The sequence below is a fragment of the Trichomycterus rosablanca genome, chromosome 1 (assembly GCF_030014385.1).
Source record: "Trichomycterus rosablanca isolate fTriRos1 chromosome 1, fTriRos1.hap1, whole genome shotgun sequence".
Lineage (NCBI taxonomy): Eukaryota > Metazoa > Chordata > Actinopteri > Siluriformes > Trichomycteridae > Trichomycterus > Trichomycterus rosablanca.
The window spans coordinates 48,525,035-48,550,938 of record NC_085988.1 but is presented as its reverse complement, the minus strand read 5'-3'; the positions used below and the strand labels follow the sequence as shown (position 1 = coordinate 48,550,938).

The 25,904-nt window shown below is 37.9% G+C and overlaps 2 protein-coding genes across 3 annotated transcripts in view; one reads left to right on the top strand and one right to left on the bottom strand.

The window, feature by feature from the left end:
- nrip2 (nuclear receptor interacting protein 2) overlaps nucleotides 1-13,719 on the top strand; it is a 40,100-nt gene extending 26,381 nt beyond the window's left edge. The window contains exons 3-6 of the mRNA XM_062993798.1: nucleotides 808-890; nucleotides 1,930-2,036; nucleotides 5,616-5,668; nucleotides 13,425-13,719. Of these exons, the coding sequence (XP_062849868.1) occupies nucleotides 808-890; nucleotides 1,930-2,036; nucleotides 5,616-5,668; nucleotides 13,425-13,541 (360 nt within the window). The 3' untranslated portion in view covers nucleotides 13,542-13,719. The remainder of the gene's footprint in view (nucleotides 1-807; nucleotides 891-1,929; nucleotides 2,037-5,615; nucleotides 5,669-13,424) is intronic.
- The window catches only part of itfg2 (integrin alpha FG-GAP repeat containing 2), a 52,959-nt gene continuing 40,537 nt past the window's right edge, over nucleotides 13,483-25,904 (bottom strand). The window contains exon 12 of one of the 2 annotated variants that reach the window (XM_062993765.1): nucleotides 13,483-13,572. In XM_062993765.1, coding sequence (XP_062849835.1) covers nucleotides 13,565-13,572 — 8 coding nt within the window. In that variant the 3' untranslated portion in view covers nucleotides 13,483-13,564. Of the gene's footprint in view, nucleotides 13,573-21,640; nucleotides 22,515-25,904 lie in introns of those variants that run through there. The other variant, XM_062993745.1, reaches the window with a different exon arrangement.

Below are 25,904 nucleotides of genomic sequence, written 5' to 3'. Positions count from 1 at the left end.
ATTCTATTTCTCACATCCTCAGAGAGTTCTTTGCCATGAGGTGCCATGTTGAATATCCAGTGGCCAGTATGAGATAATTGTACCTAAAACACCAAATTTAACAGCCCTGCTCCCCATTTACACCTGGGACCTTGACACATGACACCAGGGAGGAACAACGACAAATTTGGGCACAATTTGGACATGTTCACTGTGGGGTGTACTCACTTATGTTGCCAGCTATTTAGACATTAATGGCTGTGTGTTGAGTTATTTTCAGAAGACAGTAAATCTACACTGCTATACAAGCTGTACACTGACTACTCTAAGTTATATCCAAGTTTTATTTCTATAGTGTTGTCCCATGAAAAGATATAATGAAATATTTGCAGAAATGTGAGGGGTGTACTCACTTTTGTGATACACTGTATGTATATTACTTGCTTAAATCTTGTACTGATAAAGAGAAGTAGTACACTGAATTTTACAGGAAAAATAGGTATGGAAACTTGCTTTAAGGCACATCTACAAAGACTATAAAATACTGTTATAAAAGGAAATAATTAATTTTTCTTGAACATCTGCACGAACCACAGTACAACGAACCAATACATTCAGAAACTGCTGACAGAACAGCCTGTCTAAAAATACATCAAATTAAATATAGCTGCATTTCTTGTATGAGCACAAAGGATGTGTCAGTTTATTGGCTTCTCTGTGAATATCTTTCACCTCCTGTTTAGGTGTGATTAGCCTTTTATGTGACTGGTGTTCTGTGTAATTGTGAGGTGATGTTGCCTGAACAGTGAGGTTCTGTTTGTGTTGCAGTGTGGTGACGCTGAAGTGAAGGTGTCCATCAACACAGGCTGTCGGTACAACCATATCTCCAGTACATGCTGCAGAAGGCTGGGGTAAGTCAGATTCACTGATGTTTTGAGTTTTGAATAGAAACTGAACAGTGCTATACCTCTGATAACCTCTTAGGACACATCCATAAAACAAAGACAAGTAGTAAGTCTAGGTATTTACAAAACACACACAAAAACATGTATTAGTTATTAGTCCATGATACATTATGAAGTATTTAAAATACATCTACTTTTGTAGAATAACAATTGTGATATAAATATTTAAAATACAACCCCAAATCAGAATAAACCAAAAAAAAAAACCACATCTTACATTTACGTTGTAAATTTACATTTACATTTAATTTTCTTTATGTTTACATTTATTTGATTGCAGACGTACAGTATAAACCTGGGATATGTTGGGACAAAATGGGACAAAAAAATGGGACAAAACAAAACCTGAAACATTAAATCACTTTCCTCTGTGCCAAAACGTCTCTTAAGTGTGGTGAAAAGGAATGGCAACATTACAAAGTGCTAATTGCTTTACTGTCTCAACTTTTTTGGGATGTGTTGCAGGCCTGAAATGCAGGAATGGAGGTATATTAACAAATGAAATAAAGTTGAGCAGACAAAACATGAAATATCTCACGTTCAAACTGTCTGCAATCAAATAAAAGTCCAGTTAAATGTACTGAACACTGCATTTTTATTTAATTTGCATTGTCCCAACTTTTTCTGATTTGGGGTTGTAGTATTTAAAAAACTAAATATTATAAGTGTAATATAGTGTAATGTTTCTTTTCTCTCCAGTTGGAGTTGAAATACTTAAATGTAATTAAAATGAAGAAAAAAGCAAATTAACTATTGAGAAGTAAAATAACTATATAATAAATAAAAATAACTATATAGGATTATTGCATGATTATATTTTATGGATTATTTAATAGACATTTAAGATTTATTTGGGCTGATTTTACTTTTTTATACAGACTTTTTAACACTTCAACACAGTATCACATATTTTAAATGCTGTATGTATGTATGTGTGTGTGTGTGTGTGTGTGTGTGTGTGTGTGTGTGTGTGTGTGTGTTGTAGCCTAAAAGTCAGTCCTGAGAATAAAAGTGATTCCACAGCTAATGCAGTGACATCCATGCAGCTTCAGTTGGGTGAAGAGAAAGTGCAATGTACTGCTCAGATCATAGGTAAGGCTTCAGCATTCAACTGTTTTTAACTGTAGTATCAGTGGTTTGAAACAATTTAAACCTTACTAGTGAAATACACTGCCTGGCCAAAAAAAAGGTCACCACCTGGATTTAACTAAGCAAATTGGGACTAAACAGCTGTGTAGCCTTAAGAAAACCACTTGTCAGTGAGGCTAACCGGCAAAAATGGCTTCAATTTGCTAGGGAGCATAAAGATTGGACTCTGGAGCAATGGAAGAAGGTCATGTGGTCTGATGAGTCCAGATTTACCCTGTTCCAGAGTGATGGGCGCATCAGGGTAAAAAGAGAGGCAGCTGAAGTGATGCACCCATCATGCCTAGTGCCTACCGTACAAGCCTGTGGGGGCAGTGCTATGATCTGGGGTTGCTGCAGTTGGTCAGGTCTAGGTTCAGCAACATTATGTGCCCATTCCATCAATGGATTTTTTCTTTCAAAATCATTCGATTTTGCTGGGCAAACGTTCACTGTATTTGCATTAAAAGAGGATTTAGGCATAATTATCTGTAACCACCAATAATCAGATAGACTTTCCATTACATCCATCAATGCATTTGGTTAAAACTTTTTAGCATGCATTGCAGATAAAAGATACATACAGGACAGTGGAAACTGTAAAGTGGCCTTAAAGGTGGGTTTTTCGATACAGGCACAGTTTTTATTTCAAACAGGCAAAGGTCAGTCAATCTACAAACAGTTTCCAATAGACAAGGCTCACAAGAATAGTCAAAGGTACAAGGTAAGGGTTGATATCAAGAGTAATCAGTTATGCCTAGTTTACACTACACGATTTTCGCTCGTCAACTGGTCGCCGCTAGATGTGGCAGCTCGTAGGCAACTCAGCGTTCCCTTGGGCTCTCGATCGCTATGTGTAAACTGTTCAACGACTCGATCCGAGCGGCTCGCCGAGCGCTTGCTGACTCAAGAAAAATGTCTAGCATGTTGTGCTATAATATCTGGACCTGTCACCGACTCAAAATCATTGAATGTGAAAGGTATTGCGAGCTGGTTATGATTGGCAGCGAGGTCTATGTTGAACTATAGCCATAGAAAACGCAGGATAAAGGGTGAGGGGAAACCCAGGGGAGTGCAAAAACATGGGACGGGGCATAATATGATTTCTATCAGAATACATCGGCACACACACAAGCTTTACAGAATTTTGTGATCTTATGGTCCACACCAAACCATAATACCAAAAATATTTATTAACCTCTAACTCACTACAGAACAGACAATGGTCCCATAGTCCAATCCACTCTGATTCATTTATTTTTCTACTTGCCTTTACAACTTTGATCGCTCGCTTCGTTGACGTGCATTTTTGGACGTGGTATCATTAAACCCCTTGTCTCTTCTCGTGTGTGTATTTGTGACAAAACATAGTTTGGGAGACCAGACAGACTCGCCTGCTATTCCTCATGGTGATAGATCTTGTAGTGTGTAATCCCCTATCACCGATCAGTCGAGTAATGTGAAATCCACAACAACTCAAAAGACCCCCGATTGCAAGTGATTCAGTTGTGTAGTGTGAACTGTACAGCGATCTGACGGCTCCGAAAGTCGTGTAGTGTGAACTTGGCATTAATACAAATGCTCAGTACAAGCTATGGTTTGACGCTGATACCTCGACCTGGTCTGTGGAGACAAACAGGCTTAATTACACACCCACATAACAAGACCCTGCACAATTTGGAGTTAACTGTTCATAGTTATTTCAACTGCTTTAAGTGGATTTTATATGTTGTTCTTCACCTCTATTCTTCCAAAACGTAATAAAGAACAATACAGCAAAAATACCTCAAAACCAAACCACTCTATAGCAATATTATGTATTGATGTTTTTTCCCCATTTGATTTAGTTATCTTAACATGAAATGCCCCCTCCAACACGTGTGCAGTACCAACTGCATATTTGTATGTGTCAGCCTTGTGCACAGAGAGCCACACCCTGATCAGCATTATTCCCCAACTCTTCGCCGGCGCCATCAATCAGCCATCAGAGGTCGTAATTGTACCAGTCCAGCTTGTCCCACCCTCTGAACAACAGTCAATTGTTGTTCATGTAGCCACCCAGCCCAGCCGGATGGCAGAACTGAGATTCGATACGATGTATTCTAAATACCAGCTCTGGTGTGCTAACATATTTTACTACTGCGCCACCTGAGCAGCTGTGTACCATTTTGTAGAGTGGAGTGTCTGCATTTGATATGTGTAGAGATCTGATTAATATAATGGTGAAAAGCAAGGACTATTTCCTTCATTGGTTTATTGGTTTATTGTCAGGAAATAATAAATCATATATAATATTTTGAATGACCTTCAAAAACCTGTTCATTTAGATACAATTGAATTCCAATTTGGCAGAATTAAATTATTCATTGTTTTTCATTTGTATACTTGACATTTGTATACTTGACATACTTGACAATCTAGGCTTTGTTAAATTCTTTTAAAATGTAGTTGGTTAAATTACCATAATTCTGAGAATTAGATAAAGGGTTTTATAAATGATATAAATAATAATAATCATAATAATAATAATGTTTCATTTATATATTCTCATATCCAAGGTCACATTACAGAGTCAAGAAGAGGGAGAAGGGAAAAATAGTGGATAATATTTATCCATTACAAACTTCAATTTTATATTCTAATAGCAAGCTGTAGCCTAGTGGTTAAGGTACTGGACTAGTAACCAGAAGGTCACGGGTTCAAGCCCCACCACTACCAGGTTGCTGCTGTTGGGCCTCTGAGCAAGGCCCTTAACCTTAATTGCTCAGACTGTATACTGTAACTGTAATGTAAGTCGCTTTGGATAAAGGCGTCTGCTAAATGCCGAAAATGTAAATGTAACACATTTACATTGTTACAGTAGCTAAAGTAAGCTAAAATGTAGAGAGAAATTGTTTTAGATATGTAAAGCTTTAAAATAGTACTTATGGTAGAGCTTGGGGCTACCAATCAAAAGGTTGTGGGTTTGAATCACGTATCCTCCATGCAGCCACTGTTGTTGGGCCGTTGAACCTTAACCCTCTTGTCACCAGGGGCGCCATACAGTGGCTGACCCTGCGCTCTGACCCTAGCTTTCATTTACATTTTTACATTTTCGGCATTTGATTAGGGTTGATTAGCTAATTTGCATATTACGGATGATGTAATAATTACCTTTTAACCTGGCAAACTGGAGATGCATGTAAACATAAAACAACACGTTCTGTAAGGCCAAGTAGAAAATGATGGCTTGCTCTTTGGGGAGAAATGTTACATAAGCTTCCTAGTCTAAAAGAGCTCTGAGTATTCAGAGCCTGCTGCTGGCATTTTATTCATCGCGTAACATGGCATCTGAGACAAAGTGCATCAGATCACGGTGGAAGCTATTAACCTCCAGACATGAGGGCACATGTAGCTATTGCAACATTCTCTGCATACAGATGCACCAAAGACCCTACATGAGCTTACTTGGAAACCCACTGTTGTGCAACCCATAAAGGCAGATGATAAGCATACACCTGCAGGAGTTGAGAATTCTCTCTCACTGTTTTAATTCTCTGTTCATAGATGACGATGCGTTCGAGCTCTGCCTGGGATTGCACACTCTGGTGGAACTGAGAGTAAGTGACTGCTATTATTTCTATGAGCAGCATACTACTGTGATTATCTTTTTTGTTCTGTTTTAAAGCCAGGACAATCGGCAGATAGCATCTCAAATGGCTGTTGTTACAAAATGAAATACTGGCCTTCATTCTTTCTCACTTATCAGCCTTTTCCCAGCAAACTGCAGTCTGATTACAGACTACATCCACAGCATAGTTAAACCCCGGAGTCTGAAGTCTGGGGTAATGGACAACTAAGATAAGGCTGCATAGTTCAGTGGTGCCCTAGGCTGATCTTTCATCTAGATTTCTACATGAAAATCCAAAAAAACCTCATTTCTCCTCTGAAAAAGAAAATGCAAAGCATGTTCATATATAATGGGACAGTGGTAGCCTAGTGGATAGACCTTTGGGCTTTCAACTGAAAGATTGAGATTTTGAATCCTGGCTTTGCCATGCAGCCATTGTTGGGCCCTTAAGCAAAGCCCTTAATCCTTCAAGCTCCAAAAGCGCCATACAATGGGTTCCCTGCCTTCAAACAAACAGAAAATTATACTGTACACATGTATAATAAGTATTTACCCCCTTACAAAGACTTGAACAGTCTATAATTTTTATGGAAGGTTTATTTTAACAGAGAGAGACAGAATATCAACAAAAAATCCAGAAAAAAACATTAAATAAAAGTTATAAATTAATTAGTATTTAATTAAGGGAAATAAGTATTTGATCCCCTACCAACCAGCAAGAATTCTGACCCCCACAGACCGGTTATGTGCACAAAAGGCACACAAATTAGTCCTGTCCCTGTATAAAAGACTCCTGTCACAGAATCAGTTTCTTCCGTTCAAATCTCTCGACCACCATGGGCAAGACCAAAGAGCTATCAAAGGACGTCAGGGACAAGATTGTAGACCTGCACAAGGCTGGAATGGGCTACAAGACCATCAGCAAGAAGCTTGGTGAGAAAGAGACCACTGTTGGTGTGATCATTCGAAAATGGACGAAATACAAGATCACAGTCAATCGCCCTCGCTCTGGAGCTCCATGCAAGATCTCACCTGGTGGGGTAAGAATGATTCTGAGAAAGGTGAGGTCAGTCCAGAATTACACGGGAGGAGCTTGTCAATGATCTCAAGGGAACTGGGAGCAGAGAAATGCTGGATATGACCCCAAGAACACCATCCCCACTGGGCATTTCTCTGCCTCCAAACACGGCGAGTGGAGTTGATGCCAAAGAGGTCAATTTTGGTCTCATCTTCAGACGGGCCTGTACATGAGCCTTCTTGAGCAGAGGGACTTTGCGGGCACTGCAGGATCTCAATCCATTACGGCGAAGTGTGTTACTAATGGTTTTCTTGGTGACTGTGCTCCCAGCTCCCTTGAGATCATTGACAAGCTCCTCCCATGTAATTCTGGACTGACCTCACCTTTCTCAGAATCATTCTTACCCCACCAGGTGAGATCTTGCATGGAGCTCCAGAGTGAGGGTGATTGACTGTGATCTTGTATTTCTTCCATTTTCGAATGATCGCACCAACAGTTGTCTCTTTCTCACCAAGCTTCTTGCTGATGGTCTTGTAGCCCATTCCAGCCTTGTGCAGGTCTACAATCTTGTCCCTGACGTCCTTTGATAGCTCTTTGGTCTTGCCCATGGTGGTCGAGAGATTTGAACGGAAGAAACTGATTCTGTGACAGGAGTCTTTTATACAGGGACAGGACTAATTTGTGTGCCTCATGGGCACATAACCGGTCTGTGGGGGTCAGAATTCTTGCTGGTTGGTAGGGGATCAAATACTTATTTCCCTTAATTAATGCAAATTAATTTATAACTTTTATTTAATGTTTTTTTCTGGATTTTTTGTTGATATTCTGTCTCTCTCTGTTAAAATAAACCTTCCATAAAAATTACAGACTGTTCAAGTCTTTGTAAGGGGGTAAACTTACAAAATCAGCAGGGGATCAAATACTTATTTCCCCCACTGTACAGTACACTGATCAGCCATAACATTAAAACCACCTCCTTGTTTCTACACTCACTGTCCATTTTTTCAGCTCCACTTACCATATAGAGGCACTTTGTAGTTCTACAAATACTGACGGAAGTCCATCTGTTTCTCTGCATGCTTTGTTAGCCCTCTTTCATGCTGTTCTTCAATGGTCAGGACTCTCCCAGGACCACTACAGAGCAGGTATTATTGGGGTGGTGGATCATTCTCAGCACTGCAGTGACACTAACATGGTGGTGGTGTGTTAGTGTGTGTTGTGCTGGTATGAGTGGATCAGACACAGTAGCGCTGATGGAGTTTTTAAACACCTCACTGTCACTGCTGGACTGAGAATTATCCACCAACCAAAAATATCCAGCCAGCAGCGCCCCGTGGGCAGCATCTTGTGACCACTGACAAAGGTCAAGTCAAACAGCAGCAATAGATGAGCGATCGTCTCTGACTTTACATCTACAAGGTGGACCAACTAGGAGTATCTAATAGAGTGGACAGTGAGTGGACACGGTATTTAAAATCTCCAGCAGCGCTGCTGTGTCTAAGCCACTCATACCAGCACAACACACACTAACACACCACCACCATGTCAGTGTCACTGCAGTGCTAAGAATGATCCACCACCCGAATAATACCTGCTCTGTGGTGGTCCTGTGGGGGTCCTGACCATTGAAGAACAGGGTGAACGCAGGCTAAAAAGTATGTAGAGAAATAGATGGACTACAGTCAATAATTGTAGAACTTAAAAGTGCTTCTATATGGTAAGTGGTGCTGCTAAAATGGACAGTGAGTGTAGAAACAAGGAGTTGGTTTTAATGTTATGGCCGATCAGTGTATATGTACAGTATATATGACAAATAAAGGTGTTCAGTTCTATATTTATAATTTGGCTTTTCCTCAGATGAGATATTAGATTTCTAGATAAAATTTACTGCAATATATTAGAAACATTTTGAATTTAAGGTAGTGCTGGAGGTAATGGAGCCGGGAAAACCTCAGATGCATTTCTTTCTGACTGTGTCTGGTATATTTCCTTAAATGGTTATCAAGTGCTTCAAATAGCCCAGTGATATGAGGTGTACTTAAAAAAAGGCAAAGACAAAAGTGAGCAATTGTAGTGAAATTGTCACTGATTTCAGTGTACAAAATATACTGTATATGCTAGATACAAAATGTATATGCTAAATCATCCATTATGTTTACCAGGCTAAAATGTTTGAAACACTTAGCGTAATCATGAATCATCTAATCAGATACTGTTATGCAGACATCCCAAGTCTCCCGGAAGTTCCGGGAGTCTCCCGCATATACATAGCGGCTTCCTGATGCCCGCAAGTCAGATAAAATCTCCCGGAGAGCCAAGAGAGCACACAAATGCGCACACAGGCGACACAGACTTTTTTCCCCGATCGCGTATTAAATCCGTTATCTGATATACAATCTAGCGCACTGTGTAGGGAACATAAATCAATTGTCTAATATACTGTCTAGTGCACTATGTAGGGAACATAAATTCGTTATCTGATAGACAATTTAGTGCACTATGTAGGGAACATAATTAATTATGTAATACACTATCTAGTGCACTATGTATTGAACATGAATGCGTTATCTAATACACTATCTAGTGCACCATGTAGGGAACATAAATCCGTGATCTGATATACAATCTAGCGCACTGTGTAGGGAACATAAACCATTTGTTTCATTCACTATCTAGTCCACTACGTAGGGGACATAAATTCATATCTAAAATACTATCTAGTGCACTATGTAGGGAACATAAATCCGTTATCTGATATACAATTTAGTGCACTATGTAGGGAACCTAAATCCGTTAACTAATACGCTACTTAAAGCATTACGTAAGAAACATAAGTCTATTATCTAGTACACTATCTAGTGCACAAAGTAAGGAACATAAATTCTTTTCTAATATACAATCTAGTTCACTATGTAGGGAACATAAATCTATTATCTTTCACACCCTCTAGTGCACTATGTAGTACACATTAATGTGTTTGTGACGCAAACAATTAGCTTAGTAGCTCAGTTAGCAGCTCCTAAAAGTGCTGTTATCACCCATATCCTTTGGTGTGTGCGAGAGGTATTTTTTAGTCCGGGGGTACCTCCCTGAAATGAGTTTTTGCAACTTGGGATGTCTGGAGATGATAATTGTCATATTGAGTTTTTCAAAACATTTACACAATTACTGAGATCTTTTATTCACAAAAAGTATTCAGCCCCCTTATTTAATAGTTTGTAGAAGCTCATTTGTCAGCAGTTATAATCGCAAGTCTTTTTGGATACATCTCTACAAGCTTTGCACATCTGTAAACTGCCATTTTCAGGGCTCTCCACCAATGGTTAGCTTTAAGTCTGTGCTTTGACTGGGCCGAGACATTCAAAGACTTGCCCTAAAGCCTCACCAGTTTTGTTTTGGCTGTATGCTTCAGATGATGAAAGGTAAACTGTCATACTAGTATGCATTCTCTCTGGAGAAAGTTTTATTTAAGTGTATATATGCATTCATTCCTTGATTCTTACCAGTCTCGCTATCCCTACCACTGAGAAGTATGATGCACCATGTTTCATTTTAGGAATTGTACAAGCCAGGTGATGTACAGCACCCTTTTTCATGTTACCAAAGAGTTTTACATGCTGTTTAACAAACTCTAAGCAGACTGCCATATGCTGTCTTTCCACTCTGCCATAATGGCCTAAGTTATGGAGTGTCGCATTAATTATTCAACAGGGTTTCTAATCTCTGCGTTGAACTTTTGGAGCTCTTTTAGAGTGACTGTTGGCTTCTTTCTCAACTTTATAACCAAGGCCCTACTTTCGTGGATGCTTAATTTGGCATCAGTTTTTCTAGGACTTTATGGTCTGTTTGTTTTTGTCCTAATAAATCAGTGTAAATTGTGTATCTTTATACACCTAGGTGCCTTTTCAAACAATGTCCAATTTAATGGCAGTTCAAGACACGTCTCAAGAATAACTAAACCAAACATAATGAATCTGACTGCAATTTTAGATTTTTAGGACGTGGTTTTTTTGCAGTTATAAGCATTTATCATCAAATTCACAATTCAATAAAGGTTTAAAACTTGATTCCACTGTATATGATTCAAGGTGGCACAGTCACAGCCTAAAAAAGTGTTACATCTAGATACTTACATTTACATGACATATGTTCTACAATATATGTTCTAGATTCTAAAATTGCAGTCAGATTCATATGTACAGTATATATGACAAATAAAGGTGTTCAGTTCTATATTTATAATTTGGCTTTTCCTCAGATGAGATATTAGATTTCTAGATAAAATTTACTGCAATATATTAGAAACATTTTGAATTTAAGGTAGTGCTGGAGGTAATGGAGCCGGGAAAACCTCAGATGCATTTCTTTCTGACTGTGTCTGGTATATTTCCTTAAATGGTTATCAAGTGCTTCAAATAGCCCAGTGATATGAGGTGTACTTAAAAAAAGGCAAAGACAAAAGTGAGCAATTGTAGTGAAATTGTCACTGATTTCAGTGTACAAAATATACTGTATATGCTAGATACAAAATGTATATGCTAAATCATCCATTATGTTTACCAGGCTAAAATGTTTGAAACACTTAGCGTAATCATGAATCATCTAATCAGATACTGTTATGCAGACATCCCAAGTCTCCCGGAAGTTCCGGGAGTCTCCCGCATATACATAGCGGCTTCCTGATGCCCGCAAGTCAGATAAAATCTCCCGGAGAGCCAAGAGAGCACACAAATGCGCACACAGGCGACACAGACTTTTTTCCCCGATCGCGTATTAAATCCGTTATCTGATATACAATCTAGCGCACTGTGTAGGGAACATAAATCAATTGTCTAATATACTGTCTAGTGCACTATGTAGGGAACATAAATTCGTTATCTGATAGACAATTTAGTGCACTATGTAGGGAACATAATTAATTATGTAATACACTATCTAGTGCACTATGTATTGAACATGAATGCGTTATCTAATACACTATCTAGTGCACCATGTAGGGAACATAAATCCGTGATCTGATATACAATCTAGCGCACTGTGTAGGGAACATAAACCATTTGTTTCATTCACTATCTAGTCCACTACGTAGGGGACATAAATTCATATCTAAAATACTATCTAGTGCACTATGTAGGGAACATAAATCCGTTATCTGATATACAATTTAGTGCACTATGTAGGGAACCTAAATCCGTTAACTAATACGCTACTTAAAGCATTACGTAAGAAACATAAGTCTATTATCTAGTACACTATCTAGTGCACAAAGTAAGGAACATAAATTCTTTTCTAATATACAATCTAGTTCACTATGTAGGGAACATAAATCTATTATCTTTCACACCCTCTAGTGCACTATGTAGTACACATTAATGTGTTTGTGACGCAAACAATTAGCTTAGTAGCTCAGTTAGCAGCTCCTAAAAGTGCTGTTATCACCCATATCCTTTGGTGTGTGCGAGAGGTATTTTTTAGTCCGGGGGTACCTCCCTGAAATGAGTTTTTGCAACTTGGGATGTCTGGAGATGATAATTGTCATATTGAGTTTTTCAAAACATTTACACAATTACTGAGATCTGGGTAAACTGTCATACTAGTATGCATTCTCTCTGGAGAAAGTTTTATTTAAGTGTATATATGCATTCATTCCTTGATTCTTACCAGTCTCGCTATCCCTACCACTGAGAAGTATGATGCACCATGTTTCATTTTAGGAATTGTACAAGCCAGGTGATGTACAGCACCCTTTTTCATGTTACCAAAGAGTTTTACATGCTGTTTAACAAACTCTAAGCAGACTGCCATATGCTGTCTTTCCACTCTGCCATAATGGCCTAAGTTATGGAGTGTCGCATTAATTATTCAACAGGGTTTCTAATCTCTGCGTTGAACTTTTGGAGCTCTTTTAGAGTGACTGTTGGCTTCTTTCTCAACTTTATAACCAAGGCCCTACTTTCGTGGATGCTTAATTTGGCATCAGTTTTTCTAGGACTTTATGGTCTGTTTGTTTTTGTCCTAATAAATCAGTGTAAATTGTGTATCTTTATACACCTAGGTGCCTTTTCAAACAATGTCCAATTTAATGGCAGTTCAAGACACGTCTCAAGAATAACTAAACCAAACATAATGAATCTGACTGCAATTTTAGATTTTTAGGACGTGGTTTTTTTGCAGTTATAAGCATTTATCATCAAATTCACAATTCAATAAAGGTTTAAAACTTGATTCCACTGTATATGATTCAAGGTGGCACAGTCACAGCCTAAAAAAGTGTTACATCTAGATACTTACATTTACATGACATATGTTCTACAATATATGTTCTAGATTCACACACTTAGCATCTCTTAGTATCTTAGCAAAGCATCCATTTTTAGAAAATAAATAGTGCAAATTGTGCATAAGTATATGCTTTTTAAAAATCAATTTACAGTGCCAATCTCATTAAAAATCACTAAAATATATTACATTTAATTGACACTACTGTATCTTACTTAGATGAACTTAAAGTAGTGAAGATGTGCTGTTTGCTCATTTTGTTTGAGAGTTATACAGTCGATTAATAACACCTTCAAAATGTCTGCGCTAACTTACTATTTGCATCTGTTTAACACAGCTAACATTCTGACATTACATAACACAGTCTGGCGTCACAAAGCCTATCACAGTAAAGCAACAACATAAAAAGAATAACATGAATGAAAGTACTTCCCTTTGTTATTCACAGTGCTGTGTTGATCTGAACACCAGAGTGCTCCATCTGCCCAGCAACGGTGAGAAGCTGCCCTTCTTGGATACACCTGCCCGCAGCCAGTGCCATCAACGTAACAACAAACACCTGTGACTTTTGACCTTACCCTCTGTTATTCACCCTGCTGTGTGACAGAAAGGAGAATATCCGGCTCAGAGTCTGTTTGAACCACAACCTTTACTCTATAGTGTTGTTTTCTTTTTTCTATCTTTACAGGTTCTATGCCAATTTGTTTTCAGAAAAAGAAAGAAATGCTTTTGTTTATGCTATGTTTGAGAGGGCAGATTCATATGACTTCAGATTCAGATCTAACAGGCAAAAAAAATAATTATAATATAGTCAATTAGAAAAAAAATATTTAAACTTTTATTTCATTGCAGACAGTATGTAGTATGTCAGGCCTGCAACACAGTTCAAAAAAGTTGGAACAGGAGCAATTAAGGGCTAGTATAAAACACTAAACAATTGTGTGATTTCAAACAGGTGATGTTAACAAGTGATTATAATCATGATTTGGTACAAAAGCAGCATCCAGGAAAGTCTGAGTCTTTAATGAGCAAAGATGGACAGATGATCTCCAGTTTGTCAACAAATGTGTCAGAAAATTATTCAAATATTAAAAAACAAAGTTCCTCAGGAAAAGATTGGACATAATTTGCATATTTCTCCCTTTACAGTGCATAATATCATTACACGATTTAAGGAATCAGTATAAACAGCAAGAGCAAAAGCCTGAGCTGAAAACCCATGATCTTTGATCTTTCATATGGCACTGCATTAAGAATCATCATTTATCAATAGCTGATATCACCACATGTGCAAGGGATTACAATACAAAGTATGGGGCGGTGTCAGTGCCCTTGGCAAAGAGAATTTACTTCTGTAATGGCAGCATTAATACAGAAAAGTACATTGAGATTTTAGAGGAACATTTGCTGCCTTTAAGACATCTTTATGACATCTTTTCCATAGATGGAAGAAGAGGGTACGGGTACTGGACTGGCCTGCCTGCAGTCCTGACCTGTCCCAAACAGAGATTTTGTGCAGAATTTTGTGCAGAACCCCATACTGTTTGCAGGAAGTGCCAAAACGTCTTTTTAAGTGTTACAAAGTGGTAAATGCTTTACTGTTTTTTCAGTGTTTTCGGAATGTGTTGCAGGCCTAAAATGCAGGAATGAACGTATATTAACAGTTGAAATAATGGGTTCATACTGTCTACAATGAAATAAAAGTCAAAGTAAATGTAAAAACACTTTTCTTTTTGCATTTTTTAGACTGTCACAACTTTTTTTTCAATTTGTGGTTGTATATTTCATATTTAGTTAGTAAAAACAGAAAAAAAGTATAATTAATAAAACGTTTAGTTAAAAATCATTAGAAATGCCTTGTCTTCAGAATGCCCAAATAAAGTAAATTCATACCTTCACTTTATACAGTAAAAGTCAGGTTTGAAAACATTCCAGCTGAAAGATTTTTAGATGTACAGTGTGTACCTGTTTCTACATTTTTTAAAATAATATTTTCATTAATGAAAGTAAAAGGATTTGTTTATTTTTTGTTGATAGTATTGTCTACCTATGGGTACGGATGTGTGTTAACATTGGTCCACCTCTTCACTCCTATTTAAAACGTACCAAGTTCCATCCCTACATTGGGTTGAGGTGTCACTTCAGTTCTCCTGCCTCCTGACTGGGTTATATTTATTGTAATAATATGAATATTTGTGCATGGAAACAGCTATATGCATTAAGATACATTTTGTGTTTCTGAAGAATCAACCATCAACATGGTTGATATCAGGTTATTTCAACTTTAACAGCAATGTTGTAGTGATGAAAAAGGGAGTAAAATTCAAAAGTTAACAACAATCACTTATAAAATCAAGGAATTCTAGTACAATAAAAAATATACCAATAGTTTCAAAAACAATTACACCTATAAAAAAAACAGAAAAACAAAACAAAAGCAGCCTCCCTTTATATACCAAGCTGTGTGAAAGTTCTAATATAAAACCTCTTACAAAGTTTTTCCTCAATTTGTCCAATGTAATTTGCTAGAGGCATTTTAGAAGTCAACTAGGTTTAATATTCATTAAATAATTTTAAAGCAAGATGCCGGGTCTGCCTACCTCCATCCCACTCAGTTAGCCAAAAACACTTTAAACTAATACTTTTCTACATTAGCACTGGCAACGTTTTTTGCCCCCAGCCACAAGCGTTTCAACTTCTAAAATGTTTGTATTTTTTTTAAATATAGAATTTATTTCCCAATAAGTTTATAAGCAGTATACAAGCTGGAGTGGTACCCAAGTGGTAAAATGCATCTGCTATTAAGATGTCCTATTATTACACTCCCAGTTGTGTGGTTGCTATTTTTCCATTAGTGAGGATTAGTTGGTTATGCTTTAAAGTATATATTTTAAGCTCTGTTTTTGCAAACTATAAGAATTTTTGTGTAGAAAATATGGTGGGATAGGTGACATTGCGTGTAGTTTTGGTGGTGCATAGCTTCATCTTTGGGACTTTGGCATCTGAGCTTGTTCTTTGTCCTTAAGAAACAGCTGTTTTTAATCTAAAATGATCAAAACCACTAACATTAATGTATTGTATGGGCCAATAGCCTGGTGTGAGAGCTGGAAGAATATTGTTTGTACCTGAGCAAGTTTATAATGGTTACTCTTAGGGCTGATTATTTAACCAACCTGGTATTTTAATAATTGAATTATTACCAATGGATCAGATTTTTAAACTGTAATTTTCACTTTGATGATGAGAGTTATAATGTGTAAATACAGCTGGCAATGGCACTTTTCATGTTGATGGTGTAAGGTGACATGAGGCATAAATGTTGATAGGGTATAATGATTTTCTATAGGCACTGTACAGTATTCCTTTTATTTGAACATGAGAGGGGCAGTATAGTGGTGCAGTAGGTAGTGTGAGAAAGTTTGAACCTCACCAATTGTCATTGTTGGTTGGACATAACCCTCATTAGGATGAGGTGGTTACAGAAGATTGAATCATGTACATTTAGATTTGCAACATTATAATTATTTTTTTTTGCTAAATAAACTTCAAAATGCAAAATTATCTATAATTGCATCAGTGTGATTCGAGACACTGGCTTTTTTCAGTTTGCTGCTGTTACTGCTTTTACATAACACAGCATACATTTTTGAGAATGAGCACAGGCCAAAAAAATCACAGTTACAGCCACCAGCCAAACATGCATATATAAGCAAATACTGTATAATCCCAGCCTTACTCTGAGCCATAAATCTATAAATAAAGTTTTCTTGTTGTAGGTCTGACCCACTGTGCCTCTGCTACGTTAGTCCTAGAATCAAAACCATCCCTAAATTCAGAAGCATAATAGACCAAAAAAAGTGTCATCTCCCCACACAACACTTGCCCTTTTAAAGTGAGTAATAACACAGTGTTTAGTCTGTAAATCCTCTGACATTCCACATTACTCTTCATGCCATAGGATATCTCTTATCAGAAGTCATTCATGCTTAGATTCACCGTACATGTTATTTTTATGCTGCACATAAAGAAAAATATGTACAACAATATTTTTGACATTTCCCTTTTCTCTGAACTGTATTTTCTCTGCTTAATAAAACTATGTATTCTGGCTATGAATGGGTCAGTTTTTAATTAAGTCTTTAAACCAATTGTAGTCAGAAATGTACATTAAAAATGTACAGTGGTGGATGGGAAGCATTTAAAACATTTAGTTTTTGTTTTTTGAAATACTGTCAGTGCATATATCCACTTCAAATCTACACTCAGTGTCAGTGTCAGTTTTTTATTTTGTAATTTTAAATTGTCCTTCATGGAACCTTTGTTATGCTGTTTTCAGGTCATTGTGAAATTTTGGTGGTGCATCTGTTTAGGGACGGCTAATGGAATTACTTGTACTGATAAAGAAGATTAAGGTGTTTGTTATGGCTCTATAGATTTTTCCATTTAAGTGATGTAAACTTTAAAATGTTTCTTCACCTTCATGATTAATGACATTTTTAAACCAATACCTTTTCAGTAAAATCAAGTATTGTTTGCAGAAAAGCATTTTTTTTATTATTATTTGCATTTTAATATCTACAACTACAGAAAAAAATCTAAAATATAGTTTTTACTAATAATAATAGTGACCAAATACCCCCATCAATTTCATGTTTTATTAAACATTTTTGTTTATGCTTATGCATGTGTTTGTTTAGAAGGATAATGTCAAAAGACATGTGTGTAAGAGTAGTACAGTGGTACCTTGAAACTCAACGTAAATTGGTTCTGGGACTGGCATTGAGTTAAAAAGGCATTGAGTTTCAAGGTATTTTTTCCCATAAGGATGTTTGGGAAACCTATTAATGTGTTCCATGGTCCCGTGGACCTGCATATATTTAGGCATATGTAAAATAATGGGGTTGTTTTTGACACTTATACACTGAAAATAATACAAATATAATATAAAAACATTGAAATAAAAAGCTGATTCTTACAATTTCTCAGAACCCCGAGCTGTAACACAAGTGAAACAGGAGAAAAATCCAGATAAGTTTCAAGTTTCAAGTTCAAGTTTCAAGTTTATTTGTCATTTGTACAAATGTTAGCAGCAGTTGTACATTGAAATGTGTGTTGGGAGGCTCGGGAACTCTACGAGTGTGCTATAATAAAGTACAAATAAGATAAAAGTACAAGTACAAATAAAAATACAAATAAGATAACAATATAATAAACAGTCTTTTAAAAGTATATAATATATAAACAAGGAAGAAAAATATAGAAAAATATATGTAAAAACAATTGCAGTTAAAGTGCAAATTTGCATTGTAAACAAAGTGAAAATTGCAGTAAATGTAAACATTGACCCATAGTAGACATTGCAGGCGTTATGGATATTTCACAGACAAGATTAATAATGGCTGTTAATAATGCTAATAGTAATAATAGAAATACTGATGATAATAATAATAATACTGCAGGATAGATTGAAGTTCAGATTGCCACATCATGTTTTGAAGTAATGTGGTATTAATATTAATATTGCACATGCCCAAAGTGTGAGTGTTATGAAATGTGAGTGTTGATGAGTAACTGAAAAAGGGGTTAGTTATTATTATGCATTGTTTAGCATTCTGATGGCTTGTAGGAAATAGGATAAATACAGATACATGTGGACGCTTTCAGAGTGAGTCTGACGTTTATTCCACACAAATGCAGATTCGTCTCATATGCGCACTTTGATGACGTATTACTGCACCGCTATTGTTAAGTTGAAATTAAAGTAATATTTAAAAAAAAACTGAACATGAGTTTAAGATAAATGTTGAGTATAAGGGTACAAATTTCTCGATGAAGGGCGTTGAGTTTCAAAGATTTTGAGTTTAGGGGACGTTGAGTTACAAGGTACCACTGTAAGTCTGACAGTCATGACAGTTTTTCTTCTTTGAATGAACAACTGGAACACCTGCTGACAAAGAGATTACTATTACATGTACTTGTACTGCTGGATGATTGTTTTTTTGCAATGATCTTGGAACTTGAGGTCGTTCAAAAATGGCTTTAAGCGGCATTTCTTATTGTGAGCTGAAAAGAGGTCAGAGCTAAGCAAGCCATTTTGTACAGAGCTTTACACACTTCCCAATTGTAATGGTTGTAGTCTAGTTTAAGTGGAAAATCAGACTAGCTATTTAAAGTGAAGTTGTATTAGTAATGAGGAATTAAAACTTTCTAATACACCAGATATACACCAATCAACCATAACATTAAAACCACCTCCTTGTTTCTACACTCACTGTCCATTTTATCAGCTCCACTTACCATATAGAAGCACTTTGTAGTTCTACAATTACTGACTGTAGTCCATCTATTTCTCTACATACCGTTTTAGCCTGCTTTCACCCTGTTCTTCACAGGACCACCACAGAGCAGGTATTATTTAGGTGGTGGATCATTCTCAGCACTGCAGTGTCACTGACATGGTGGTGGTGTGTTAGTGTGTGTTGTGCTGGTATGAGTAGATCAGACACAGCAGCACTGCTGGAGTTTTTAAATACCGTGTCCACTCACTGTCCACTCTATTAGACACTCCTACCTAGTTGGTCCACCTTGTAGATGTAAAGTCAGAGACGATCACTCATCTATTGCTGCTGTTTGAGTTGGTCATCTTCTAGACCTTCATCAGCGGTCACAGGACGCTGCCCACGGGGCGCTGTCGGCTGGATATTTTTGGTTGGTGGACCATTCTCAGTCCAGCAGTGACAGTGAGGTGTTTAAAAACTCCATCAGCATTGGTGTGTCTTATCCACTCATATCAGCACAACACACACTAACACACCACCACCATGTCGGTGTCACTGCAGTGCTGAGAATGATCCACCACCCAAATAATACCTGCTCTGTAGTGGTCCTGTGGGGGTCCTGACCATTGAAGAACAGCATGAAAGGGGGCTAACAAAGCATGCAGAGAAACAGATTGACTACAGTCAGTAATTGTAGAACTACAAAGTGCTTCTATATGGTAAGTGGAGCTGATAAAATGGACAATGTGTGTAGAAACAAGGAGGTGGTTTTAATGTTATGGCTGATCAGTGTATAGTCCAAGTTGCTGTATGTATATTTTAGACCCAGCTCTAAAACTGCCTGGATGTCTGAAACCACATCCTGTTTACTAAATACTGCATAATTCTAAAAAATTATGCTAATTTATAAATCATGGATGAATTTATATTGCCCAGTGATGGATTAAAATCATGTCAAGGGTACATGAATAAATAAGTAAATGAATAAATTACACATGTACATTGATCAGCCATGACATTAGAAAATACATTAGAAAAAACTAACATTTCACGATTCACATTCCATTATTCTTTTCTTCTCTAATGTATTTCTACTAATCATTCTGTCACAAAAGCTGTAGCATTCAGACTACACAGCAGTGGACAAAACATCTCTCTCCCTGTATAAAGAAAACAAAACAGCTCTTGCTGCTTTATTGCTGTTTGTCATCCCACAATGCAGTAGGAGCCTGTGGCACTTTTTTCTGACTCACTGCACATGCCATATCCATTCAGAGCTAGACGTGATGGGTCTAATACAGAACTTCTATGAGATCTGCGAGCACTGCCCTTTTACAGTGCCACTGTGTATATTTTAATACTGGCTTACATAGCTTCATTCATCACACATTGTAATTTCATCAGATTCCTTTGATGCTTTAATCAAACAGATATGAATACATTCATTCATAAATGTTCTGGTATTATACGAACATAAATACACTACATGACCAAGCATGTCCATACGTAGGCACCTCTTCTTACTAATGGATAGATTTTTTTGTCACATGTATATACAGTCATGTCATCAAAGTTGGCTGTAGAATTGTTTCGAATGTAGTAGTTCAGTATTTTTTCAATATTTGACATTGTTATACAATGCTACCCATTCAACCAATCAAATTGTAACATTTCCACCTTGCTTAACTTACCAAATTCCAAAATGTCTCATCAGTTTGGTAGAGAATGAATAATGGTTTGGGCTTGAAAATGTCCGTTGTAATGACCGTTCTAAAAACTGTATCCTTCCAACATTCAGGCAAAATGTTTGGAAATGTGCCTGTGTGCAAAGTAAGATCCACAAAGGTTTGGCTTGCTTAATGTGGTATAAGGAAAACCAGACTAAAAGACCTTTACAGTGGTACCTTGAAACCCAATGTCAATTGAGAGTGCCGTTGAATTTCAAGGTATTTTTCCCATAAGGATGTATTGGAAACGTGTTTATGCGTTCCATGGTCCCGTTGAACTGCATATATTTTAGGCTAATGTAAAATAATGGGGTTGTTTTTGACACTTATACACTGAAAATAACACAAATATAATAAAAAAACACTGAAATACAATTCAAAACAGTTCAATCAATAAAAATACAATAAACATGCACTTTACCTTTACTTCTTTATTGTTTCCTTATGCTTCTTTATCGTGGAGATGCTTGATCTTGGAATACCATATTCCGTTCAGTAAAGGTGCATTCACATGAGAAGCGGCACAATAGCTTTTGTGCTGGCTGTGTCGCTATTTCCTATGGTGCACACTTATTATACTAAAATGAGCTATGAATTTCATTAGTGGAGAGAATTTATGAGCAGTAATAATTAAAACCAGTTTAGTGTTTCTATGTCATTCTTTTAATACATTAAGTCACATTAAGCTTTTCGGAAAAGCTGATTCTTACAATTTCTCAGAACCCTGAGCTTTAACACAAGTTTAAAAGTGAAACAGGAGGAAAATCCAGCTGAACACAGATACATGTGGAGCTTTTAGAGTGGATTTGACGGTTATTCCACACAAATGCAGATTCGTCTCATATTCGCACTTTGATGAGGTTTTCCTGCACCACGAAAGTCAAGCTCTGAACAAAGCGGCAGTCGCACACACATCGAGTTTAGAGTAAACGCCGAGTTTAAGGGTACAAATTTCTTGAGTTTCAAAGATTTTGAGTTTAGGGGACGTCAAGTTACACAGTACCACTGTATTTTATTCTGTTCACACAGCTGACCACTACTTCATCTTGCTAATACTTGTAGGGAAACCCTGCAGTCATGTTCCAAATTTTAGTGAAAGGCTTCTTGGAAGAGTGGAGGTGTAAAGAGCAGCACAAGAGTAAGTCCAACTCATCATTAACATCTATGACTTTGAATTTGGTGTTTGGGAGTCAGGTATTTCAGTATATATTTTTGACGATACAATGTATTTTTGTATATTATTACATAATACAAAAGTTCATTTTAATAACAATAAAAGGAAAGTATGCAATATACACTTTAGGAAAGCAAAGCCATAATCCTAAATGTGTCAGTCTGTCAGTTCATGCTTATTGATTGTGCCTCACTTGAAAAAACATATGACACTTTGTCCTCTGGGATTGATTTGTTATTTGATGTGCAAACAGGGCCGTTGAGTAGAGGAGTAGTGGGTGCAAGCAAGAAATTCAAGTGGGCTTAAAGAGAATTATGATTGATGTTACTGGAGGTCCCTCAGCTCTTGGTCTAATGGACCTTGAAAAAAACAAAAAAACAATAATCATGATTTTCTCCATTCAACAAGAAAATGGCTTGCTTAGTTTCTTCGTCTCCGTCTCTGTCCAGCCTAAATGGCATGGAGAGGGGAATACCGGAAATACAGAGGAGCTACATACAGTGTATCACAAAAGTGAGTACACCCCTCACATTTCTGCAAATATTTCATTATATCTTTTCATGGGACAACACTATAGACATGAAACTTGGATATAACTTAGAGTAGTCAGTGTACAACTTGTATAGCAGTGTAGATTTACTGTCTTCTGAAAATAACTCAACACACAGCCATTAATGTCTAAATAGCTGGCAACATAAGTGAGTACACCCCACAGTGAACATGTCCAAATTGTGCCCAAATGTGTCGTTGTCCCTCCCTGGTGTCATGTGTCAAGGTCCCAGGTGTAAATGGGGAGCCGGGCTGTTAAATTTGGCGTTTTGGGTACAATTCTCTCATACTGGCCACTGGATATTCAACATGGCACCTCATGGCAAAGAACTCTCTGAGGATGTGAGAAATAGAATTGTTGCTCTCCACAAAGATGGCCTGGGCTATAAGAAGATTGCTAACACCCTGAAACTGAGCTACAGCATGGTGACCAAGGTCATACAGCGGTTTTCCAGGACAGGTTCCACTCGGAACAGGCTTCGCCAGGGTCGACCAAAGAAGTTGAGTCCACGTGTTCGGCGTCATATCCAGAGGTTGGCTTTAAAAAATAGACACATGAGTGCTGCCAGCATTGCTGCAGAGGTTGAAGACGTGGGAGGTCAGCCTGTCAGTGCTCAGACCATACGCCGCACACTGCATCAACTCGGTCTGCATGGTCGTCATCCCAGAAGGAAGCTGACGCACAAGAAAGCCCGCAAACAGTTTCCTGAAGACAAGCAGTCCAAGAACATGGATTACTGGAATGCCCTGTGGTCTGACGAGACCAAGATAAACTTGTTTGGCTCAGATGGTGTCCAGCATGTGTGGCGGCGCCCTGGTGAGAAGTACCAAGACAACTGTATCTTGCCTACAGTCAAGCATGGTGGTGGTAGCATCATGGTCTTGGGCTGCATGAGTGTTGCTGGCACTGGGGAGCTGCAGTTCATTGAGGGAAACATGAATTCCAACATGTACTGTGACATTCTGAAACAGAGCATGATCCCCTCCCTTCGAAAACTGGGCCTCATGGCAGTTTTCCAACACGATAACGACCCCAAACACAACCTCCAAGATGACAACTGCCTTTCTGAGGAAGCTGAAGGTAAAGGTGATGGACTAAACCCAATTGAGCACCTGTGGCGCATCCTCAAGTGGAAGGTGGAGGAGTTCAAGGTGTCTAACATCCACCAGCTCCGTGATGTCATCATGGAGGAGTGGAAGAGGATTCCAGTAGCAACCTGTGCAGCTCTGGTGAATTCCATGCCCAGGAGGGTTAAGGCAGTGCTGGATAATAATGGTGGTCACACAAAATATTGACACTTTGGGCACAATTTGGACATGTTCACTGTGGGGTGTACTCACTTATGTTGCCAGCCATTTAGACATTAATGGCTGTGTGTTGAGTTATTTTCAGAAGACAGTAAATCTACACTGCTATACAAGCTGTACACTGACTACTCTAAGTTATATCCAAGTTTCATGTCTATAGTGTTGTCCCATGAAAAGATATAATAAAATATTTGCAGAAATGTGAGGGGTGTACTCACTTTTGTGATACACTGTATCATGCTAAATGACAAAAGAACGTCCTGTAGTAGATAGGACTAAGAGAGCAGGCATGCAAGCAAGACAACAGGGCTTCTCCTGTCCTTAATGAGCTCAGTAACAGTGGAGTCTGAGCTTTCAGACTGGAGCAGCGTTAGAACTACTGCTGGTTTTTATTTAATGCTCTAACAAGCAATTGACATACGCCAGCACGCCTGAACACATGAAGTTCAAACCCCGCTGACAGTATGATAAATAAAAGCATCTATTAAAGCTACCAGCTGTGCTTTTGAGAGAGGATCAAGAGCTGAGAGAGGTGTTATGGAACCATCACATTTAGAGGGAATGTTAGTAAGGAGGATTTGAGCAAATGGCTGATGTATATACTGTACAAACACATAGTATATACAAAGTACACGACAGGCAGAGCAGGGAAATATCTGGATTCATCTGCATTAAAGAGCTGATTATTTATTAGGATTTTAATGCCATGTTTTACACACTTTGGTTACATTCATGAACCGGTAGTTACTCATTACACAAGATTCATCAGTTCAAGCCAGTCATGGACAATTTTGTATCTCCAATTCACCTCACTTGCATGTCTTTGGACTGTGGGGGGAAACCCACGCATACAAAGGGAGAACATGCAAACACCACATAGAAAGGACCCGGACCGCTCCACCTGGTAATCGAACCCAGGACTTTCTTGCTGTGAGGCGACAGTGCTACCCACCGAGCCACTGTGCTGCCCAGCTGATCTATCATTTGCTGGCCTGTATTTTTATTATAAAGGAAAACAAATGCTTTTACAACCACACCACTTCAAACATTCACATTTTACCATGCATAATGCATTTCTGATAAATATTTGACTATCTAAATATACAACAAATAGCAGAAAGTACAGTGAATTCAGCAAGTATTCAGACCCTCTGCTGCTTGCACACTCCTCCTTGTTTCTACACTCATTGTTCATTTTATCAGCTCCACTTACCATATAGAAGCATTTTGTAGTTCTACAATTACTGACTGTAGTCCATCTATTTCTCTACATACCTTTTTAGCCTGCTTTCACCCTGTTTTTCAATGGTCAGGACCCTTACAGGACCACTACAAAGCAGGTATTATTCGGGTGGTGGATCATTCTCAGCACTGCAGTGACACTGACATGGTGGTGTGTTAGTGTGTGTTGTGCTGGTATGAGTGGATCAGACACAGCAGCACTGCTGGAGTTTTTAAATACCATGTCCACTCACTGTCCACTCTATTAGACACTCCTACCTAGTTGGTCCACCTTGTAGATGTAAAGTCAGAGATGATCGCTCATCTATTGCTGCTGTTTGAGTTGGTCATCTTCTACACCTTCATCAGTGGTCACAAGATGCTGTTGGCTGAATATTTTTGGTTGGTGGACTATTCTCAGTCCAGCAGTGACAGTGAGGTGTTTAAAAACTCCATCAGCATTGCTGTGTCTTATCCACTCATACCAGCACAACACACACTAACACACCACCACCATGTCAGTGTCACTGCAGTGCTGAGAATGATCCACCACCCAAATAATACCTGTTCTGTAGTGGTCCTGTGGGGGTCCTGATCATTGAAGAACAGGGTGAAAGCAGTCAGTAATTGTAGAACTACAAAGTGCTTCTATATGGTAAGTGGAGCTGATA